At 38.7% G+C, this 19,411-nt stretch overlaps 1 protein-coding gene across 3 annotated transcripts in view; it reads left to right on the top strand.

The window, feature by feature from the left end:
- The window catches only part of cdkal1 (CDKAL1 threonylcarbamoyladenosine tRNA methylthiotransferase), a 541,736-nt gene that overhangs the window by 417,334 nt on the left and 104,991 nt on the right, over positions 1-19,411 (top strand). For all 3 annotated transcript variants that reach the window (XM_089117457.1, XM_089117458.1, XM_089117459.1), the window contains one exon: positions 15,100-15,245. In XM_089117457.1, coding sequence (XP_088973583.1) covers positions 15,100-15,245 — 146 coding nt within the window. The remainder of the gene's footprint in view (positions 1-15,099; positions 15,246-19,411) is intronic.

Genomic DNA, 19,411 nt, shown 5'->3' with positions numbered 1-19,411 from the left:
AACACGTAAAAAATGACTGACACATGACTTTGTTTGAATTTTACTACCCCTTACTATCAATATTTTCGCATTTGGGCATTTGCATTTAGTTAACAAGCTATGATTCCGTGTTTCTGGCGGTGGTTTCGTCTCGATCGGAACAGCGGTTTTGAAGATATCGCCAAGTGTTTTTTTCGCGCTAAATCGCTACGCTACACCAACCGTAACACGAAACCCAGCATGTTTAGTATCGTTGGACTCGGCAACGATTCAGGAACTCAAAAAGATGACTCCCGTGAAAATAAGTGTACCACACCCAAAGTTATAAGCGCTTGAAAAAAACAATTCACCACTAGGTGGCGCTGTTTCGAAACTTCTCAGGCTTCTTCAGGGCATCGTACTGATGACCCATACCGAGTTTCGTAACAATTCGTTCATGCGTTCAAAAAATACAGCATTTTAGCACATAATTCAAAATGGCCGACAGCCAAAATGGCCGATCTGGGAAAATTGGATAGCAGTCGACTTGGCATGATGCCCTGAATCTAACGAGATGAAGTTTATGATTTTTGGACAAACCGTTCAGAAGTTACGAGCAAAAATAGCCATTTTTCATATCTCCGGACCACTAGGTGGCGCTGCGCCGAAACGCAGCACGTAGCCTCAGGTCATGCTTGTGATGACACGTACAAAGTTTGGTCTGAAAACGAGTAAGCGTTGCGGAGATACAGCCTCACGTCTGTTTTTGCAAGCGCTACGTAAAATTAGTTTGCGCGCTTATCAAAAACGGTTATTCGAATCATCATGAATTCCATAACTTTTTGTCAGCACTGCCTTGAGATGATCCGGTGCGATTTTGGTGAAAATCGGACAAAGCGTCTAGGACGAGTTCGCAAAAGTAGGTTTTTTGGAAAATTCAAAATGGCGGCCAATTTTTTATGACGGAAAATGACGTCATTGGGTGCGATCGAATCGGCATGAGCTCAGGAACAAGAGGAAAAAAGAATTTTGTTGATGGGCCTTACGGTTCAAAAGTTATTAGCATAATAAAAGTGAAACTTTGGACAGTTGGTGGCGCTAGAGGGAATGCATTAGAGACACCAAAATTGGTGTATTTAAAGTTGGGACTGTCCTCTATCAGAATGTCAAACCAAAACAACTTTCCCGCAAACCGGTCTATGGGCTGCCATAGACGCCAAGTCAGAAACGGAAGAAGAATAATAATAATAATAGGAAACGGAACAGATACAATAGGTGCCTCCGCACCTTCGGTGCTTGGCCCCTAAATATAGCTGCAAGCAGCCATTACCGGGGCCAAGCGCAAAAAGCGGCAACATATGCCAAAATGGCAAGGAGTGGCAGACCAACTGCAGCAAGGAGCAATTAAGGGCATTTTGAGAGAACTTTGGGCAAATGGCTAAGAAAATCACATAAACATGAACTTATAAGACGATTTAATGGATTATCACTTTCGAACAATAGGTGGCGCAGTTACGAAATAGATGTGTGGTCAGAGTGAGGTGACAATGACACATGCAAAGTTTGGTGTCAAAATGTGAAGGCATTGCAGAGATAAAGCCTAAATAGTCATTTTGGCAGCATGCCTCAAATTTGATGCTGTGGTATACGAAAACGGTTTTGTCTATCGTCACGCAATCCATAAATTTTATTCGGCACCGTCTGGAGATGATACGATTCAATTTTCGTGAAAATCGGACAAACGGTCTAGGAGGAGTTCGAAAAAGAAGGTTTTAAAAAAAATAAAGATGGCGGACAGGAACTTTGGCTGATTATGCAAAACCTGATATCTATGTTTTCGGCATAACCCAAGGAATCTATTAAGATCAGTTTCATTGCAATAGGCAAATTTATTCAAAAGTTATTAGCGTTCTCAGAAATTAATTATAACTTTTGACCAACAGGTGGCGCTGTCTCAAAATCTTTTGAGTACCTTCAGGGCATGCTGCTTATGGCACACACTGAGTTTCGTAATGTTAGACCAAAGCATTTGTTTAGTATAGCATTTTATTTCACAAAACTCTATTGAAGTCAATGGGAATTTCACGTTTTGTTCTATTATAGCGCCACCAAGAGGCTCAGTCCCACAATTTTTTTTATGTGTCCTCAGAGTGACCCCATACATATGTGTGTCAATTTTGGTGCAAATATCTCAATTTACTTCCGAGTTATAAACATTTATATGAAAAAACACGTAAAAAATGACTGACACATGACTTTGTTTGAATTTTACTACCCCTTACTATCAATATTTACGCATTTGGGCATTAGCGTTTAGTTAACAAGCTATGATTCCGTGTTTCTGGCGGTGGTTTCGTCTCGATCGGAACAGCGGTTTTGAAGATATCGCCAAGTGTTTTTTTCGCGCTAAATCGCTACGCTACGCCATCCGTGAGACGAAACCCGACATATTTGGTATCGTTGGACTCGGCAACGATTCAGGACCTCAAAAATATGACTCCCGTGAAAATAAGTGTACCACACCCAAAGTTATAAGCGTTTGAATAAAACAATTCACCACTAGGTGGCGCTGTTTCGAAACTTCTCAGGCTCCTTCAGGGCATCGTACTGATGACCCATAACGAGTTTCGTAACAATTCGTTCATGCGTTCAAAAAATACAGCATTTTAGCACATAATTCAAAATGGCCGACAGCCAAAATGGCCGATCTGGGAAAATTTGATATCGGTCGACTCGGCATCACGCCCTGAATCTAACGAGACCAAGTTTTTGATTTTTGGAGAAACCGTTCAGAAGTTACGAGCAAAAATAGCCATTTTTCATATCTCCGGACCACTAGGTGGCGCTGCGCCGAAACGCAGCACGTAGCCTCAGGTCATGCTTGTGATAACACGTACCAAGTTTGGTGTGAAAACGAGTAAGTGTTGCGGAGATACAACCTCACGTCTGTTTTCGCAAGCGCTACGTAAATTTTGTTTACGCGTTTATCGAAAACGGTTATTCGAATCATCTTGAATTCCATAACTTTTTGTCAGCACTGCCTGGAGATGATCCGGTGCGATTTTGGTGAAAATCGGACAAACCGTCTAGGACGAGTTCGCAAAAGTAGGTTTTTTGGAAAATTCAAAATGGCGGCCGTTTTTTTATGACGGAAAATGACGTCATAGGGTGCGATCGAATCGGCATGAGCTCAGGAACAAGAGGAAAAAAGAATTTTGTTGATAGGCCTTACGGTTCAAAAGTTATTAGCATAATAAAAGTGAAACTTTGGACAGTTGGTGGCGCTAGAGGGAATGAGTTAGAGACACCAAAATTGGTGTATTTAAAGTTGGGACTGTCCTCTATCAGAATGTCAAACCAAAACAACTTTCCCGCAAACCGGTCTATGGGCTGCCATAGACGCCCAGTCGGAAGAAGAATAATAATAATAATAAATATAGCTGCAAGCAGCCATTACCGGGGCCAAGCGCAAGAAGCGGCAACATATGCCAAAATGGCAAGGAGTGGCAGACCAACTGCAGCAAGGAGCAATTAAGGGCATTTTGAGAGAACTTTGGGCAAATGGCTAAAAAAATCACATAAACATTAACTTATAAGATGATTTAATGGGTTATCACTTTCGAACAATAGGTGGCGCAGTTACGAAATAGATGTGATGTGGTCAGAGGGAGGTGACAATGACACATGCAAAGTTTGGTGTCAAAATGTGAAGGCATTGCAGAGATAAAGCCTAAATAGTAATTTTGGCAGCATGCCTAAACTTTGATGCTGTGGTATACGAAAACGGTTTTGTCTATCATCGTGCAATTCATAACTTTTAGTCGGCACGGTCTGGAGATGATGCGATTAAATTTTCGTGAAAATCGGACAAACGGTCTAGGAGGAGTTCGAAAAAGAAGGCTTTTCAAAGAAATAAAGATGGCGGACAGGAAGTTTGGCTGATTATGCAAAACCTGATATCTATGTTTTCGGCATAACCCAAGGAATCTATTAAGATCAGTTTCATTGCAATAGGCAAATTTATTCAAAAGTTATTAGCGTTCTCAGAAATTAATTATAACTTTTGACCAACAGGTGGCGCTGTCTCAAAATCTTTTGAGTACCTTCAGGGCATGCTGCTTATGGCACATACTGAGTTTCGTAATGTTAGACCAAAGCATTTGTTTAGTATAGCATTGTATTTCACAAAACTGTATTGAAGTCAATGGGAATTTCACGTTTTGTTCTATTATAGCGCCACCAAGAGGCTCAGTCCCACAATATTTTTTATGTGTCCTCAGAGTGACCCCATACATATGTGTGTCAATTTTGGTGCAAATATCTCAATTTACTTCCGAGTTATAAACATTTATATGAAAAAACACGTAAAAAATGACTGACACATGACTTTGTTTGAATTTTACTACCCCTTACTATCAATATTTACGCATTTGGGCATTAGCTTATAGTTAACAAGCTATGATTCCGTGTTTCTGGCGGTGGTTTCGTCTCGATCGGAACAGCGGTTTTGAAGATATCGCCAAGTGTTTTTTTCGCGCTAAATCGCTACGCTACGCCATCCGTGAGACGAAACCCGACATATTTGGTATCGTTGGACTCGGCAACGATTCAGGACCTCAAAAATATGACTCCCGTGAAAATAAGTGTACCACACCCAAAGTTATAAGCGTTTGAATAAAACAATTCACCACTAGGTGGCGCTGTTTCGAAACTTCTCAGGCTCCTTCAGGGCATCGTACTGATGACCCATAACGAGTTTCGTAACAATTCGTTCATGCGTTCAAAAAATACAGCATTTTAGCACATAATTCAAAATGGCCGAAAGCCAAAATGGCCGATCTGGGAAAATTGGATATCGGTCGACTCGGCATGACGCCCTGAATCTAACGAGACCAAGTTTTTGATTTTTGGAGAAATCGTTCAGAAGTTACGAGCAAAAATAGCCATTTTTCATATCTCCGGACCACTAGGTGGCGCTGCGCCGAAACGCAGCACGTAGCCTCAGGTCATGCTTGTGATAACACGTACCAAGTTTGGTGTGAAAACGAGTAAGCGTTGCGGAGATACAACCTCACGTCTGTTTTCGCAAGCGCTACGTAAATTTTGTTTACGCGTTTATCGAAAACGGTTATTCGAATCATCTTGAATTCCATAACTTTTTGTCAGCACTGCCTGGAGATGATCCGGTGCGATTTTGGTGAAAATCGGACAAACCGTCTAGGACGAGTTCGCAAAAGTAGGTTTTTTGGAAAATTCAAAATGGCGGCCGTTTTTTTATGACGGAAAATGACGTCATAGGGTGCGATCGAATCGGCATGAGCTCAGGAACAAGAGGAAAAAAGAATTTTGTTGATAGGCCTTACGGTTCAAAAGTTATTAGCATAATAAAAGTGCAACTTTGGACAGTTGGTGGCGCTAGAGGGAATGAGTTAGAGACACCAAAATTGGTGTATTTAAAGTTGGGACTGTCCTCTATCAGAATGTCAAACCAAAACAACTTTCCCGCAAACCGGTCTATGGGCTGCCATAGACGCCCAGTCGGAAGAAGAATAATAATAATAATAATAATAATAATAAGAACCGGCACAGATACAATAGGTGCCTCCGCACCTTCGGTGCTTGGCCCCTAATAATAATAATAATAAGAACCGGCACAGATACAATAGGTGCCTCCGCACCTTCGGTGCTTGGCCCCTAATAATAGGAAACGGAACAGATACAATAGGTGCCTCCGCACCTTCGGTGCTTGGCCCCTAATAATAAGAACCGGCACAGATACAATAGGTGCCTCCGCACCTTCGGTGCTTGGCCCCTAATAATAAGAACCGGCACAGATACAATAGGTGCCTCCGCACCTTCGGTGCTTGGCCCCTAATAATAGGAACCGGCACAGATACAATAGGTGCCTCCGCACCTTCGGTGCTTGGCCCCTAATAATAGGAACCGGAACAGATACAATAGGTGCCTCCGCACCTTCGGTGCTTGGCCCCTAATAATAATAATAAGAACCGGCACAGATACAATAGGTGCCTCCGCACCTTCGGTGCTTGGCCCCTAATAATAATAATAAGAACCGGAACAGATACAATAGGTGCCTCCGCACCTTCGGTGCTTGGCCCCTAATAATAATAATAAGAACCGGCACAGATACAATAGGTGCCTCCGCACCTTCGGTGCTTGGCCCCTAATTAATCCCATGATAGTAATTGCCATAAAGGCTATTGTAAAACAAATGCACAGAAAAATAAAGGAAACTTTCATAATTAGTTTTGCACTAATTTCTATACTTGAAAGATACTTGCGCATAATGACATGTTTCATGGGCCAGTGTGTCAGAAAAAAAAACTAAAGCTGACTTTTTTTGACCAATGCATTACACCAGCACAGCGCCGCCAATTAAGCAAAAAACAAAACAAAAACAAACAACAAACAAACAAATGGGCCGCCGATGTATGAGTTTTGTGGGCCGTTAAGACAAATAAATTAAAAAGGATGAAATGTATTGGCTGAAAAGCACGTCGGCCCAGCAGGAGTCTCCCGGTAGTCCCGATGGCCACCGAGATATAGATAGCCTACATGCTGGATGTCACATTTTAAATCCTACCTGTTGGATTTCAGCAATGCATGCAGTTATTTAGCTGCTGTCGCATCAATTGACATGCCATCTCCCTTTTTCTCTTTCTTTTTCTATTTTTAGCACCACAGCATTTTGTTTTATCCATCTTTTTCGACGACAACTAACTACTCGTACCTGCTCGCTCACGGCGCCCTCGCCCGCTCGCGATATTACCCGCCCCCCTTCTCCATGAGGGCGCCTACTCTAGCCTAGCTGTTAGTCCTCTAAAATTTTATATAACATTGAAGAAATGCAGAAATGATTTAGAAACGCACAACGGCAGCTACATATAGAAATACAATAGCCTATATATATTTTTTTTTTTTTTTACCATCGCTTTGGCGCCCCCCATTGTGCTGCGCCCCTATGCGCCGCATATAGCGCATACCCACTTTTTGCGCCACTGGTGATCGGATGGCTATCCGATCGTGAAAAGACCAGGTGTAAATGCCCCCCGAAACGCATTTGAGACGGATTTGAATCCGATCGCTCAAACCACATCAGAAGGTAGTCTTGGCCGCATTCCAGACGAAACTGGACATGTGTAAATGCATCTGGTTGTTGAAACCACATATGTAAATTTTACTCCTCCCAAAAATGGTAAAAATAAACGTGTGGGAGCATGTGATAGGCTATATATCATGTTATTTTAGTCAGATATGACGACGCTACTGCGACACGCATCACCTCATGAGCAGCTGAACGCCTATCAAGCCAACGCGTCGCAATCTATCGCAAATCAAAGTGAAAGTAAGACTCAGACGATTAACACTACCATCTTCATTAAGAGTAAAGAAACAAAATTATCTTACCAGGGCTGTTGCCGCTCTCTCTTATTGCGGTCTTTGCTGATTTTGAAATTAGCCGATGATCAATAAAATTCAGCTCATATCTGTTGCTTTCGGTGACGTGCACTTCATTAAATCTGTATATTGCGCGGGAATTGGAGATCGGATTTATATCAATTTTGCAAAAACACATTTATGTGACCAGGTGTAAATGGAATCATTTTAAGTAATCCGATTGCTATCCGATCTGAGAAAATGCATGAAGTGGCCAGGTGTTAACAGCCCCAGAGTGTCTTATCTGCTGCATATTTGAACCATTGGGCCAATTGGCTAGCGTGTTGTGTACTACTGCTTTGTTTTTTATTTGATCAAAGCATGATAACGGCTCCTGTGTCCCTCGTGCTCATACTAAACCCCTGAAGGAGAATGGTGTGATGTTGCGGCAACACTCTACTGACAGGGCAATCTGATTTGCAGATCTGGTCAGAGCCACAGATTAATTGGCATATTACATGAATACAGGATTTCGGTGTCACATTACTGTATATATATATATATATATATATGAAGAGTTCAGATGCAAAAGCCTCTAAATGCCATTTGAAATTTTCTTCTTTAATGATGATTTTTATCAAACTTGTATATTTAAGTTCAGTAATTACACTTAAATAACAATTAATAGGTAATTATCATTGCCATTTAAGTGAAATTACTGAACTTAAATATACAAGTTTGATAAAAATCATCATTAAAGAAGAAAATTTCAAATGGCATTTAGAGGCTTTTGCATCTGAACTCTTCATATATATATATATATATATATATATATATATATATATATATATATATATATCATCCCAGAGTTCCATTCTTATTGCAAGTAGAATACGACTACTAGTACTACTAGTAGTTATAATAATAATAATAATAATAATAATCCATTGTTAAAATGAGAAGATCCTTCTCCTATGAATAACTATAGGCCAATTTATAAACTTTGTATTCTGTCTAAGGTTTTTGAATCGCTTATATTAGTGAGCAGTTGGTTTTATATTTGAATTAACATGTCATCTTATGACATAATCAGTCAGCGTTTAGGAAAAAGCACAGCACAACTACAGCTGCTACCAGGGTTCTAAATGATATCATTGAGGCGCTTGATAAAGGCCATTATTGTGTTTCAGTTTTTATTGATTTGTCTAAGGCTTTCGACACTTTTGATTTCAGTATACTGAAAACTAGACTAAAACTATCTTGATCGTCAAATGATGCAATTTCTTGGTTTAAAAGCTATTTATTGGACAGGACACAGTGTGTGTGGATGGAAGGTCATTCATCCGCACCTTTAAAGATTTTGAGGGGTGTTCCTCAGGGGTCTGTTCTGGGGCCTTCTACTTTTTATCATTTGTACATTTGATGATTCCTTGTCTTTGAAAACTTAATCAATTAAGGACTAAATTGAAATAAAGCTGGGATTTTATTATGGAAATAAATTTTGTTTTTCATTTAAGGCAAAAAGAAGACTAGTCTCGACCACTTTTATACTAGTCATTGATTATGGGGATATTTTGTTTTTATTTTTTGTGCTCTTTGGATACATTGTATCATTGTGCACTTAGGTTTATACTAAATTTTAAATAGAATACTCATCACTGTGATCTGTACAATGGAGTTGGTTGGTCTTCAAAAACATTGAGCAAGAGACGTTTAAAAGAGGTCAGGGGCTTGGGTATAATTGTTATTGGTATATATAATTGGTACCTGTTTATTTATAAATCAATTTTCGGACTATTGCCTCCATATATTTGCCCTCTTACCCAACACATCCCTGTTGGAGTTTATTCTCTGCGCTCACAGGATTTGTATCCCTCTCAGTTCCACTCGCCCAAACTGAATTTGGAAAATAAGCTTTTCGATATGTGGCACCCAGTGATTGGACCCTGGTGTCAATTAATATTTTTAGATCGTTGCTTAGTGAGTTGTCAAAGGAAGTAACAATTTGTACATGTTTTTAATTGTTTTGATGAAGTGATGATGTGGTGTTCATCTTGGCCAGGTCACTTCTGCAAAAGATTTTTAATCTCAGAAAAAATTATCTGGTTAAATAAAGGGCAAATAAAACAATAATAATATAGTAATAGAATATATAATGTATCCTGAAATGTTGATCTGTGTGAGTTACAAAGTTCAGAATTGGTTTTAGACTGTTTTGAAATGTGCAGTATGTTTTCATTGGCTGTCATTGGATTATTGGATAGGATTAGACCTCATTAAATATAAAGAAGTATTTGCATCTGATTATGTAGATAGTTGATTAATGAAATAATATGGTGGAGATATTAGGGGTTGCACTACCTGGTTGGTTTGTCACTATTTGATGCTTTAGCTTGTGTGTTCTCATGAAAGAGAGATCTTGGAGGGGGGAAACATATAAATGCTGGCCACATATACTGTATACTGTATCTGAAAATAAAGCGAACCTGTGTGTTCAGCAAACCTGTTATAGGAAAACAGCATGGTTGGTTAGGTTGATGTGTTCAGTTCCTCCATTCTCAATGCTGGACTGCTAACTACTCTTTATTTATTTTTAACTGAACATGTAAGCATTGTCGGTAGTCTTGCCATCCTTAAACAATACAGAGCTGGAATGATTGGATCAGACCGCCTCCTGTGATTGAGGTTGAGGAGTAGAGGCGGACTCAGTGTTTAAATACAGGGCTGCTGTGATGTGTTAGTGGAGCGTGTGACCACTGCATCAACAGCCGGTCTCTGTGCTGTCATAAACGCGTCTCACAGGCATTTAAATCATTCTCGGCTGTCACTGATCTCATGTGCCATCTGCCAGAGCCACCCCCCCCCCCCCCCTCCTTCAGCAAGCGAGACGCGTGTTTGGCTTATTGTCCGCCTGTAATGAGCTCTGAGCACATATTAGCATGACTGCATAAAAAAAGGTGTTTTCCTTGAGTAAATAGCATGCATATTAAATTATGCTTTAGGCAACAAGGTGCAGGACATACAGAAATGTAGAATAATTATGTTTGTTAATTAAAGCTTGTGTGTTTCAGATCTGATACTCCAGAGTGATCTGTATATCAACTCTGAAATTAAAGCTGTATGCTTGCCTGTGTGTTGCCTGTAAGCTAACAACCACATCCTCATATTTAATATTCAACACTCCCTCAGCAATCTGCATAATACTATCTTCCATGTTTGAGAGAATGAATTATAGGGACTGTTGTGGGATCTCAACAATATCATGTGTTGACCAATGGGAGATGAATGACCACTCTGTTCAGAATAACCAGAACAACACTAATGTAGCCTTTGAATATGTGTCACATTCAATGGCCACAGTCGGTATGCGCATTTGAATATGTACGTACGCAGGCATGTAGTCATTTACAAACCAAGCCTCAACAAACTACTTGTCTGGCTTTAAAAAATATAATGCAGAATTATTTAGCGCTTCCGCGTAGCTACGTGAACCGTAATTATACCGACAACATTGTATCTGTACATAGATAAAGGGAAGGGAAGGAGGCCTTTACAGGGTGGACTAGTTCAAACTTCAGGACTGCATCGTTGTCATGTCCAGTTGCAGGTCCTTCATTGATCTAGATACGGCCTGGATCCGGCGGACTGTGGTAAACCTGTGGTAAAACCAGAGAGACTAATATTTGTGTTGACTCCATCCTTCTTATTATGTAACGAGTTCATCAAGAATTATGGGAAGTGTTCCCGGTTCCGGCTGACCTAATCTATGCAGCCTAACAATGTATTATAGAAGTCTAAAATGTGTTGTGTATGCTAGGTCAAAGTGTTGTGTTTTTAGTGTCTGCATCCTGGACAATGTTAGGAAGACTGTTCCAATTTTTTGGTGCTGAATAGGATCAACCACCACTAATAGCATTACAATAATCTAGCCTTGATGTCATGAACGCATGAACCAATTATTTCACATTTGTCAATGAGAGCATATGAGGTAATTTAGATATATTTCCAAGATGAAAAAATGTGTTTCTACTGATACTAGACACGTGACTTTCAAATGAAAGATAGGTATCAGAGCACACCCAGGTTCCTAACCGACAACGAAGACTTGTCAGAGCAGCCATCAAGTGTTAGACAGTATTGTAGGTTATTACTTGAGGAAAGTTTTTTTTTTTTTTTCATAATTAATTAGTAGCATATGATTAAACCATGCTATTGCATGGTTTAAATCAGGATTCCACTAATGCCAACATAATTTTTGTGTCTATTTAAAATATTTTTGTTGTCGATGGTATCAAATGCAGTAACAATAATAGAGAGATACGACCACGATTGGGTCTAAAACCTGACTGAAAATCCTCGCAGATACCATTTCTCTCTAAAAAGGAACACAATTGTGAAGATAATGCATTTTCCAGTATCTCTGGCAGAAAAGATATATTCCAAATTCGGCCTGTAATTTACTAATTCTGTAGGATCAAGTTTCGTTTTTTTAACAAGCGTTTTTTTTTTTTTTTAATTATTATTATTATTTATTTATTTATTTATTTATTTATTATTATTTTTTTTTTTTTTTTTATCATAGCCAGCTTAAAAGTTTTTGGTACGTATTTTAATGACAAAGATGAATTAATGATATTGATAAGAGGATCTATGACCTCTGGAAGCATCTCTTTCAGTAGCTTAGTCAGTATAGGGTCTACATACATCTTGTCTATTTAGATGATTTAACAAGTTTAGAATTCTTTTTCTCCTATAGCAATGAATGAATCAAATTTTTCCTCAAGGAGACAATACACTGCCTGATGCAGTACTGTAGTTGGCGGTTGCATAGTTATAATTTTCGCCCTGATATTATCAATCTTGTAAGTAAAGAAGTTCATAGTCATTACTGCTGTGCTGCTTGGAAACGTCTGGGCCTGAAGATTTATTTTTCGTTAATTTAGTCACTGTTTAAAAAAAAATACCTAGGGTTGTGTTTATTTTCTTCTAATATTGTTGAAAAATATGGAGATCTAGCAGCTTTTAATGCCTGAATGCAGTTGTGCTCTCTTTCCATGAAATGTGAAAAAACTTTGTTTTCTTCCTGTTGTGCTCCATTTCTCTTAAGGGCCTGAGTGTGCTCGTTGTTGGACTATTTTCTTTAATCTTCTTTAAGCACAAAGGAGCAACTGTGTCTAAAGTGCTGGACTATAGAATATTAGATCTAGAGTATGATTATGACAAGGAGTTGGTCCTGACACATGTTGTCTAACTCCAATAGAGTTCAGAAGAGTCCAGAATGTAGAGAAGAGGAGAAATGCAGAGAGGATAGGGGATAATTTTGTTCTGCTTTGTGGTCTGGTTTAAGTGATTGCAGAAGAGGTGTGTCTTCGGTTGTTTATGTAAAGATGTGATGGTCTCAACAGTTTGGTGGAGGTTTACAGATCATTCCACCAGAGAGGAGCAAAAAGGGTAAAAAGAATGAAAAGTGACTTACTGCGTTGTGAATGAACGAAAAAGCATCACTTATTCAGTGATCATAGCTGACATGAGGAACTTGTACTCTTAAGTCAGGTTAAAGACCTCTTTCCTCCCCTTTGTTTTTTAATTTTTATTTTATATATATATATATATATATATATATATATATATCATTCATTCAGTCATCACATCAGTCATTTGTAGGTGCCCTATGGCGTTCAGTTTGACTGGCTCCTTCATGCAGTCTTTTGTGTCTTCGTCTGACAGTCTTCATGCATGTCTTTGTCGATCATGTGACACGGGCCCAAATTATCTTCACTGCTAATCAGTCACTATTCTTTAAACTAATTAATTATTTTAATTCTGATTATGTGATGTAGAAGCCCACGCAGAGATGCACAAGAGAACCAGATGAGACTCATCAGCTGGGGGGTGGGGTGGGGTGTTTTGGGTAGCTTTCACCACCACCGCTGGTGAATGAGGTTTAATTGAGATAAGCCATAATCAATGGTTCATATCCTCTAGGTTTTTGTTTTGTTTCTTGATTGAGACAGGTTTTTTGATTGATTGATTGATTGTGATAGGTAATTTAAAATCTTGGAAATTATCAAAAGTTCACACATACATACATGTGTCACAGCTTTCATGCGTCTTGATATGCTCCTTATAAGTTTGTCACATGGCTGTTGAACGACTATGGCACTCTTGGCGAAACAATTCAAGCAGCTTGGCTTTATTTAATAGGTGGCGAGCAACCATCTTCCTGCTGATCACATTCAAGAGGTTATATATATATATATATACACTACCGTCCGGTCAAAAGTTTTAGATCAGTAAGATTTTTTTAATGTTTTTAAATGAAGATATTTAATTTAATCATACAAGCAAAAATGACATATGCTTAATAATATGAAGGACACTATACAGTATAATGCATTAAGATCATGATTGGATGGGCCGCGTTCAAATGATTTGCACTACCATTCAGAACTGTTTTCTATCATAATATATTTTAAAATGTTATTTATTCCTGTGATGCAAAGCTGAATTTTCAGTATCATTTACTCCAGTCTTTATATACTTTCCTATAGGGAAAAATGAATTTTCCCCCAGGCAGTTTATAACACAATGGTTCATTTAATACATGACGGAAAATGTCCTTTAACGCCTCATCATTAAAGTCCACTTGGTTGGAGATTTCCAGAAATTCAAAAACATAGTTCTCAATAGTTCTGTTACCTTGACGTAGGCACAGTAGGGCAACTGCTGGGTTCATAGTTGCAGGTCAAGTATTCTGTAAAGGATCCACTGGAGGCAAGTATAGATGAGAACCCAAGTGCAGTTTATTCAAAATAACAGGTAACAAGATCAAAACATAAACCAAAGCATGACATGGCATGGCATGAAAACGTGGACATAAACTTACACAACCAGTGGTTACAGGAAACAATACTTGACAGAGACACATGGCAAACATGAGGTTTTAAAAACACAGACTAATGACAAGACAAGGGACGCCTGTGAACAATGAACAGACAATTAACCAATGACAAGACACTTGGCAGGATCACATGACAAACAGGTAATCACATGGCAGACATGAAACATGACATGAACAAACCGAAACATGACAGAGACGAGACTAAATCGTGACAGTTTCAAAGCAGCTTTACAGTGATAACAGTTTGTTTCTGTTGTACAACAGATTCAGAGGCAAGGAAAAAAAAAGTTATTTAGTTAATATATATATATATATATATATATATGATGTGATGTGATGTCATTGTCCAGCTCAGTTCAGTTATCATATAATGGTGTCAGTGCTGGCAGATCAATAATATTGTTAGATATTAAATGTCCCCAACTAAGCAAGCTAAAAGCCAGAGGTGCAATGTGTCACATGGTCCTCCAGAAATTGTTTCAATATGCTCTTTTTGCTGCTCTAGAAACATTGCTTTTTACAGGGTTCCCAAAGGTCCTTGAAATCCTTGAAAGTTTGTGAATCTGATCAAAAACCATGAGCAGCTGTAGTGATGTGGTTAGATTGTGTTACTCTAAACCTCTGATGTGAAAGACACAGTACAGACATCTCATCTGAACACAAACACATTATTGCCACATTTGTTGTGTATGTGTTATTTCATGAGTAGTTTAGCTTTGCTGATGGTGTTGTCATGTTACAGGGTTTCTATGTCTATACACACTGTTGGAAATCAAAGCTTTCTTTTTTTCCCATCACATTATGTTGGTGTTGTAGCTCATCTTCCTTTTTCCGTCCAACAGGAAATGGCCAAAATCCTTAACAACCCGCGAGTCTACGCCTTCCTCCATGTGCCTGTCCAATCAGCATCTGACAGCGTCCTGATGGACATGAAGAGAGAGTACTGCTGTGCCGACTTTAGACAGGTCATGGACTTCCTTAAGGAGAAGTGAGTACCTACAGTTACCTACTAATTGTCAGCGTCCCTTCATGATGGACACTTGACTTGCACTTCCGATCATATGTGCATTGATAACCAGACAGAGAAATGCTTTTTATTCTTGTAATGTAAACTTTACTCTGTGTGACGTTTGTCATCCATGTGTTGAATGCTGGGTAATGGTGTATAAAGTGAGCACTACACTCAATAGTATAGATTAAATCTTGACATTTTGCAAATGTCAGTTTTTATGAGTCTGATAAGCTCTTCATTACTGTTTATGATTATTGTGCTCGAGTGCATTTGTTGGAGAGCAAATCAATGAGTCTGAAACACTGAAACATGTATATGCGTATGGAGGAAATGATCGAGGCCACTACAGATATCGATGTGTGTAGTTGAAAGGCATTCCATGACATTCATAGAAAAAGTTTTTAAGGCAGAAATTCACGTTACCTTTCATTTGCTTACACTATTCTCACTCATTTGGTATAAATCCCAATTTTATGTGTAATTTTTATGTATTTCGAGCTGCAACATAAACAAGGGCTCAAACACCAGCGTTCAATGAATGAAAAATGCTTTATTTACTTTAACAAATATAACAATAACCATAACAATAACAATAACAAACATAAGTCGAGGTAAAATAAAGAAACAAAGAAATAACACACAAGCCCCTGCCCTTTTTGCCTCAAAATGTATTGTGCCCTTTTCTGATAATTGTATACAATAATAATTATTGCTATAAATAGTGCAAAATAATGCCTGTAATTGTTGGTTTGGTGTGTTTGAGTGCTCAAATGAATAAGCGCAACGATTCAGGGAGCAAATCTGCTTTCTTCATCCCTCTGTCTGTGGTCCTGCGCTAATAATGCCTGTGTGTTTTTAGCAATTGATTTTTTTTTTTTTTTTTTTTTTTTAATTGTTATTTTGTCTCTGGGTGAAGGCATTAAATAAGCCCAGTTGGGTTTTTTTTGCCTCTTCCTGCACATCATTAAATTTATGATATTTATCTTATTTATTTATTTATTTATTATTATCATTGTCCTTTTTTTGTTATAATTTTAAGGTGCAAAAATAAAAAGAGAGAAAGAGAGAGAGAGTGCTCAAATGAATAAGCGCAACGATTCAGGGAGCAAACCTGCTTTCTTCATCCCTCTGTCTCTGGTCCTGCGCTGTGCTCAGTGTGTGAGAGGGGGAGTGGCCAGCGGCAAGAGCGGCAAAAGCCAATGTGTGCTTCTTTTAGCAATAAATTTAGCGATATCTTTTGCATTTCTAATCCAAACAACGTCAAACTCGGCACTGCACTTACTCGTGCCCGTAGCAAGACAAATGTGAAGTTTGTGATGCATCGGACTAATGGTTCGAGAGATATGCGATAAACAGACACACAGACAGACAGACGTTCCTGTAATTTATAGATAGATTTTAATAAATAGCAATACACTTACTGTACACACCCTTGCATGCAATGGCAACATGCAAGTTATACTTAAAGGTTCTCTGAGCGATCCTGGGTGTTGACGTTCGGAATAATTTCAAACAAATCGGAGGCTAGCTAGACCCTCCCTCCTCCACATCTCATCTCCTCCCCCTCCCTTCCGTGCTTCTTGAAGTAATTGTGAACGTGCATTTCTAGCAAATTATATCCTTGTGTGTGTTTGGCGAACATAAGCGTCAATTTAGAAGAAAAAAACAATTTAACGTTACCCACCTGTCAAGCAAAAACAGAGCAACCTGAATGTCGGACTGGAAGCCCTTCTGCCGCCGGAGTTCTCGCCATCGTTCAAAAGCTTTGCTACCGATGTAAATTTGGAACTTCGCACGTTCTTTATCCGACTTCTTCTTTTTAATTTGTTCTTCAGAACGACGTCTCTTTGGTCGTGTCTTTGGCCATTTTTCAAACTTCCCTCTGATGCTTCGCTCACCTTCACACACACACACCCTTCATGTGCACGCGCACTAACCGCCCAGACCCACCCTCAAATACTTCTGGCCAGTGATTGGCTGGAACACTGTTTGTTAGGTTTCGTGGTCCGGGTAAGACATGATTGTTTTTGTTGCCGTTTTCGGAGCCTGTGGTGTCTACAGAGACCGCGTTTTTTTACAGTGTGTTTAGGGGACAGGCAGCTAGCCGATAGTGAGGAGACGTTTGATGTATGTGACAAAAAAAATGTTTGGCCCCACATCGCTTAGAGAACCTTTAACTATAATAAAAGTATAACTCGATTTCAGACGCATTCTGAGTGACAATGTCATTCGTTTTTATCCAAGGCCATAGCAAGTGTTATTAGCTTGGGAAAATACATCAAGTTAAATGAAATCTTAAGTCCATGCCCAACTCTAAATTGTAAGAAATTTATATCTTTGATTTCATAGATACGCTTTACAATAAGGTTAATGTGTTCACTATTCATGTATGAACCATGAACACGCTTGTCACTGTATTTGTTAATCTTAGTTAATACAACTGTTAGGCTAATTGTTTTTTTCATCTTATGTCACAGTCAGTGCATTACCTAATGATAACAAATACAAATTTTGATTTTAATGCTGAAATTAATATTAACTAAGATTAATAAATGCTGTAGAAGTGCAGCTCATTATTAGTTAAAGGGGGGGGGGGGTTACTGCTTTTTGTCTTTGCATGATTCTGTTTATGGGTTGCAATATAACATGTATTTGTGGTGTTTCTTTTTTAAAAAGTCTTATTTTTCATAAACTTCACCTTTTTTTGTAAGCCGCGCTCTCCTCTGTCCCCTGAACTAGCGGTTGACTTCCTGATTCTATGAAACCACTCCCTCAGAAACAGGCAGTGGGCTCAGATTGGTTAGTTTGGGCTGGTGTGTGGTGATTGGCTAAACTGTCGCTCACGTTGTCCGGAAGATTAACGCCCATTACCTTTACGGGCGAAACGTGCCTGCGCTCCGGTCCAGATGTAAATAATGGTGTTGAACAGCGGCGTTGAAGAGAGTCAAGCGGAACTTCACCACACATGGCTCTTACTAAACGTTTCTGAATGATAATTTGCTACATTTTTTAAATACTTTCATACACGTTTATACATTTATACACGTTTGTTTAGCACAATAGCATCTGAATGGCAACAATAGCAACTGACTGGCTACTAATGTTATACTCAAACAGCGTTGGCATTAGTTTACGTTCTTGATCAAATCGAAAATAACGTCATAAAGCACATATACATGAAAAATACGTTTAAAACATTAGTACTTAAGCAAAATTCAGGTCCATAATGTTTGTATGCGTTTGTCGTAGACACAAAATAGCATAACTAGTAGCCTAGTGGCTATAAAGCCAGTGCTGGCATTTGAAAAAAATTAAAAAAATAAAACACAAGGCTATGCTTGGATACATTTAAACATAAACATACATGCAAATACATTTAAAATGATTAAGTCTTAGCCTACTTACAGGTTGTGGCCCAACAACTGCTACCTTTGGTTTTAAAGTTGGAACTGCTTCATGTTTTACTAACAGTTTCTTGTTGAATCCGGTGTTGAAATCATGGAGATTCTGGAAGCTGTCTTCCGTAAAATGCGCAGCACAGAGAGCTAAATTGCTTAATCTGCTCACACTAAACTTTCAGCGCTGCAACTTTGCAGATACTGTTCATGCACCAACAGTAACATTACACACTATTTAAAATGAAAAAAGTGAAATTGCAATCAACCCCCCCTCTTTAAATGTGAACTAATTTAACTAATGAAACCTTATTGTAAAGTGTTACTGATTGATGATAGCGAACACTTTTATTCATATAATAAATATTAAATTTGCAACATCAACAAAACTAAAAATTAATTTTCCATAATTACCTTCTTGATTCTCACTGTTTTGTTTGGTAAATAATATTTAGTAATATTATCATCATTTCCCTATTTTCATTTGATCTGTTATGCATTCTAATTGCATCAACATATTTATTTATTTTTTGTCCAAGGAAAGAAAGAATAAAAAAAAAAATAGTGCCCTTTTTGGTCCCTCTGCCCCTGCCCCTGATGAGCTCTGTGCACACCACTGCTCACAAGTACAGCTAAGCCAGCACACACAAACGCATACTCAAACATACAAACAAACTAATAAACAGAGAGGACAGGGACAGTCCCACCCAGTGATTGTTATGACGATGGATATATTCTGTCTGTACA

This window comes from Pimephales promelas, chromosome 12 (genome assembly GCF_988280905.1).
Source record: "Pimephales promelas chromosome 12, fPimPro1.hap1.1, whole genome shotgun sequence".
Taxonomy (NCBI): Eukaryota; Metazoa; Chordata; class Actinopteri; order Cypriniformes; family Leuciscidae; genus Pimephales; species Pimephales promelas.
The sequence above is the reverse complement of the archived record's forward strand: the minus strand, read 5'-3'. Positions and strand labels throughout refer to the sequence as shown.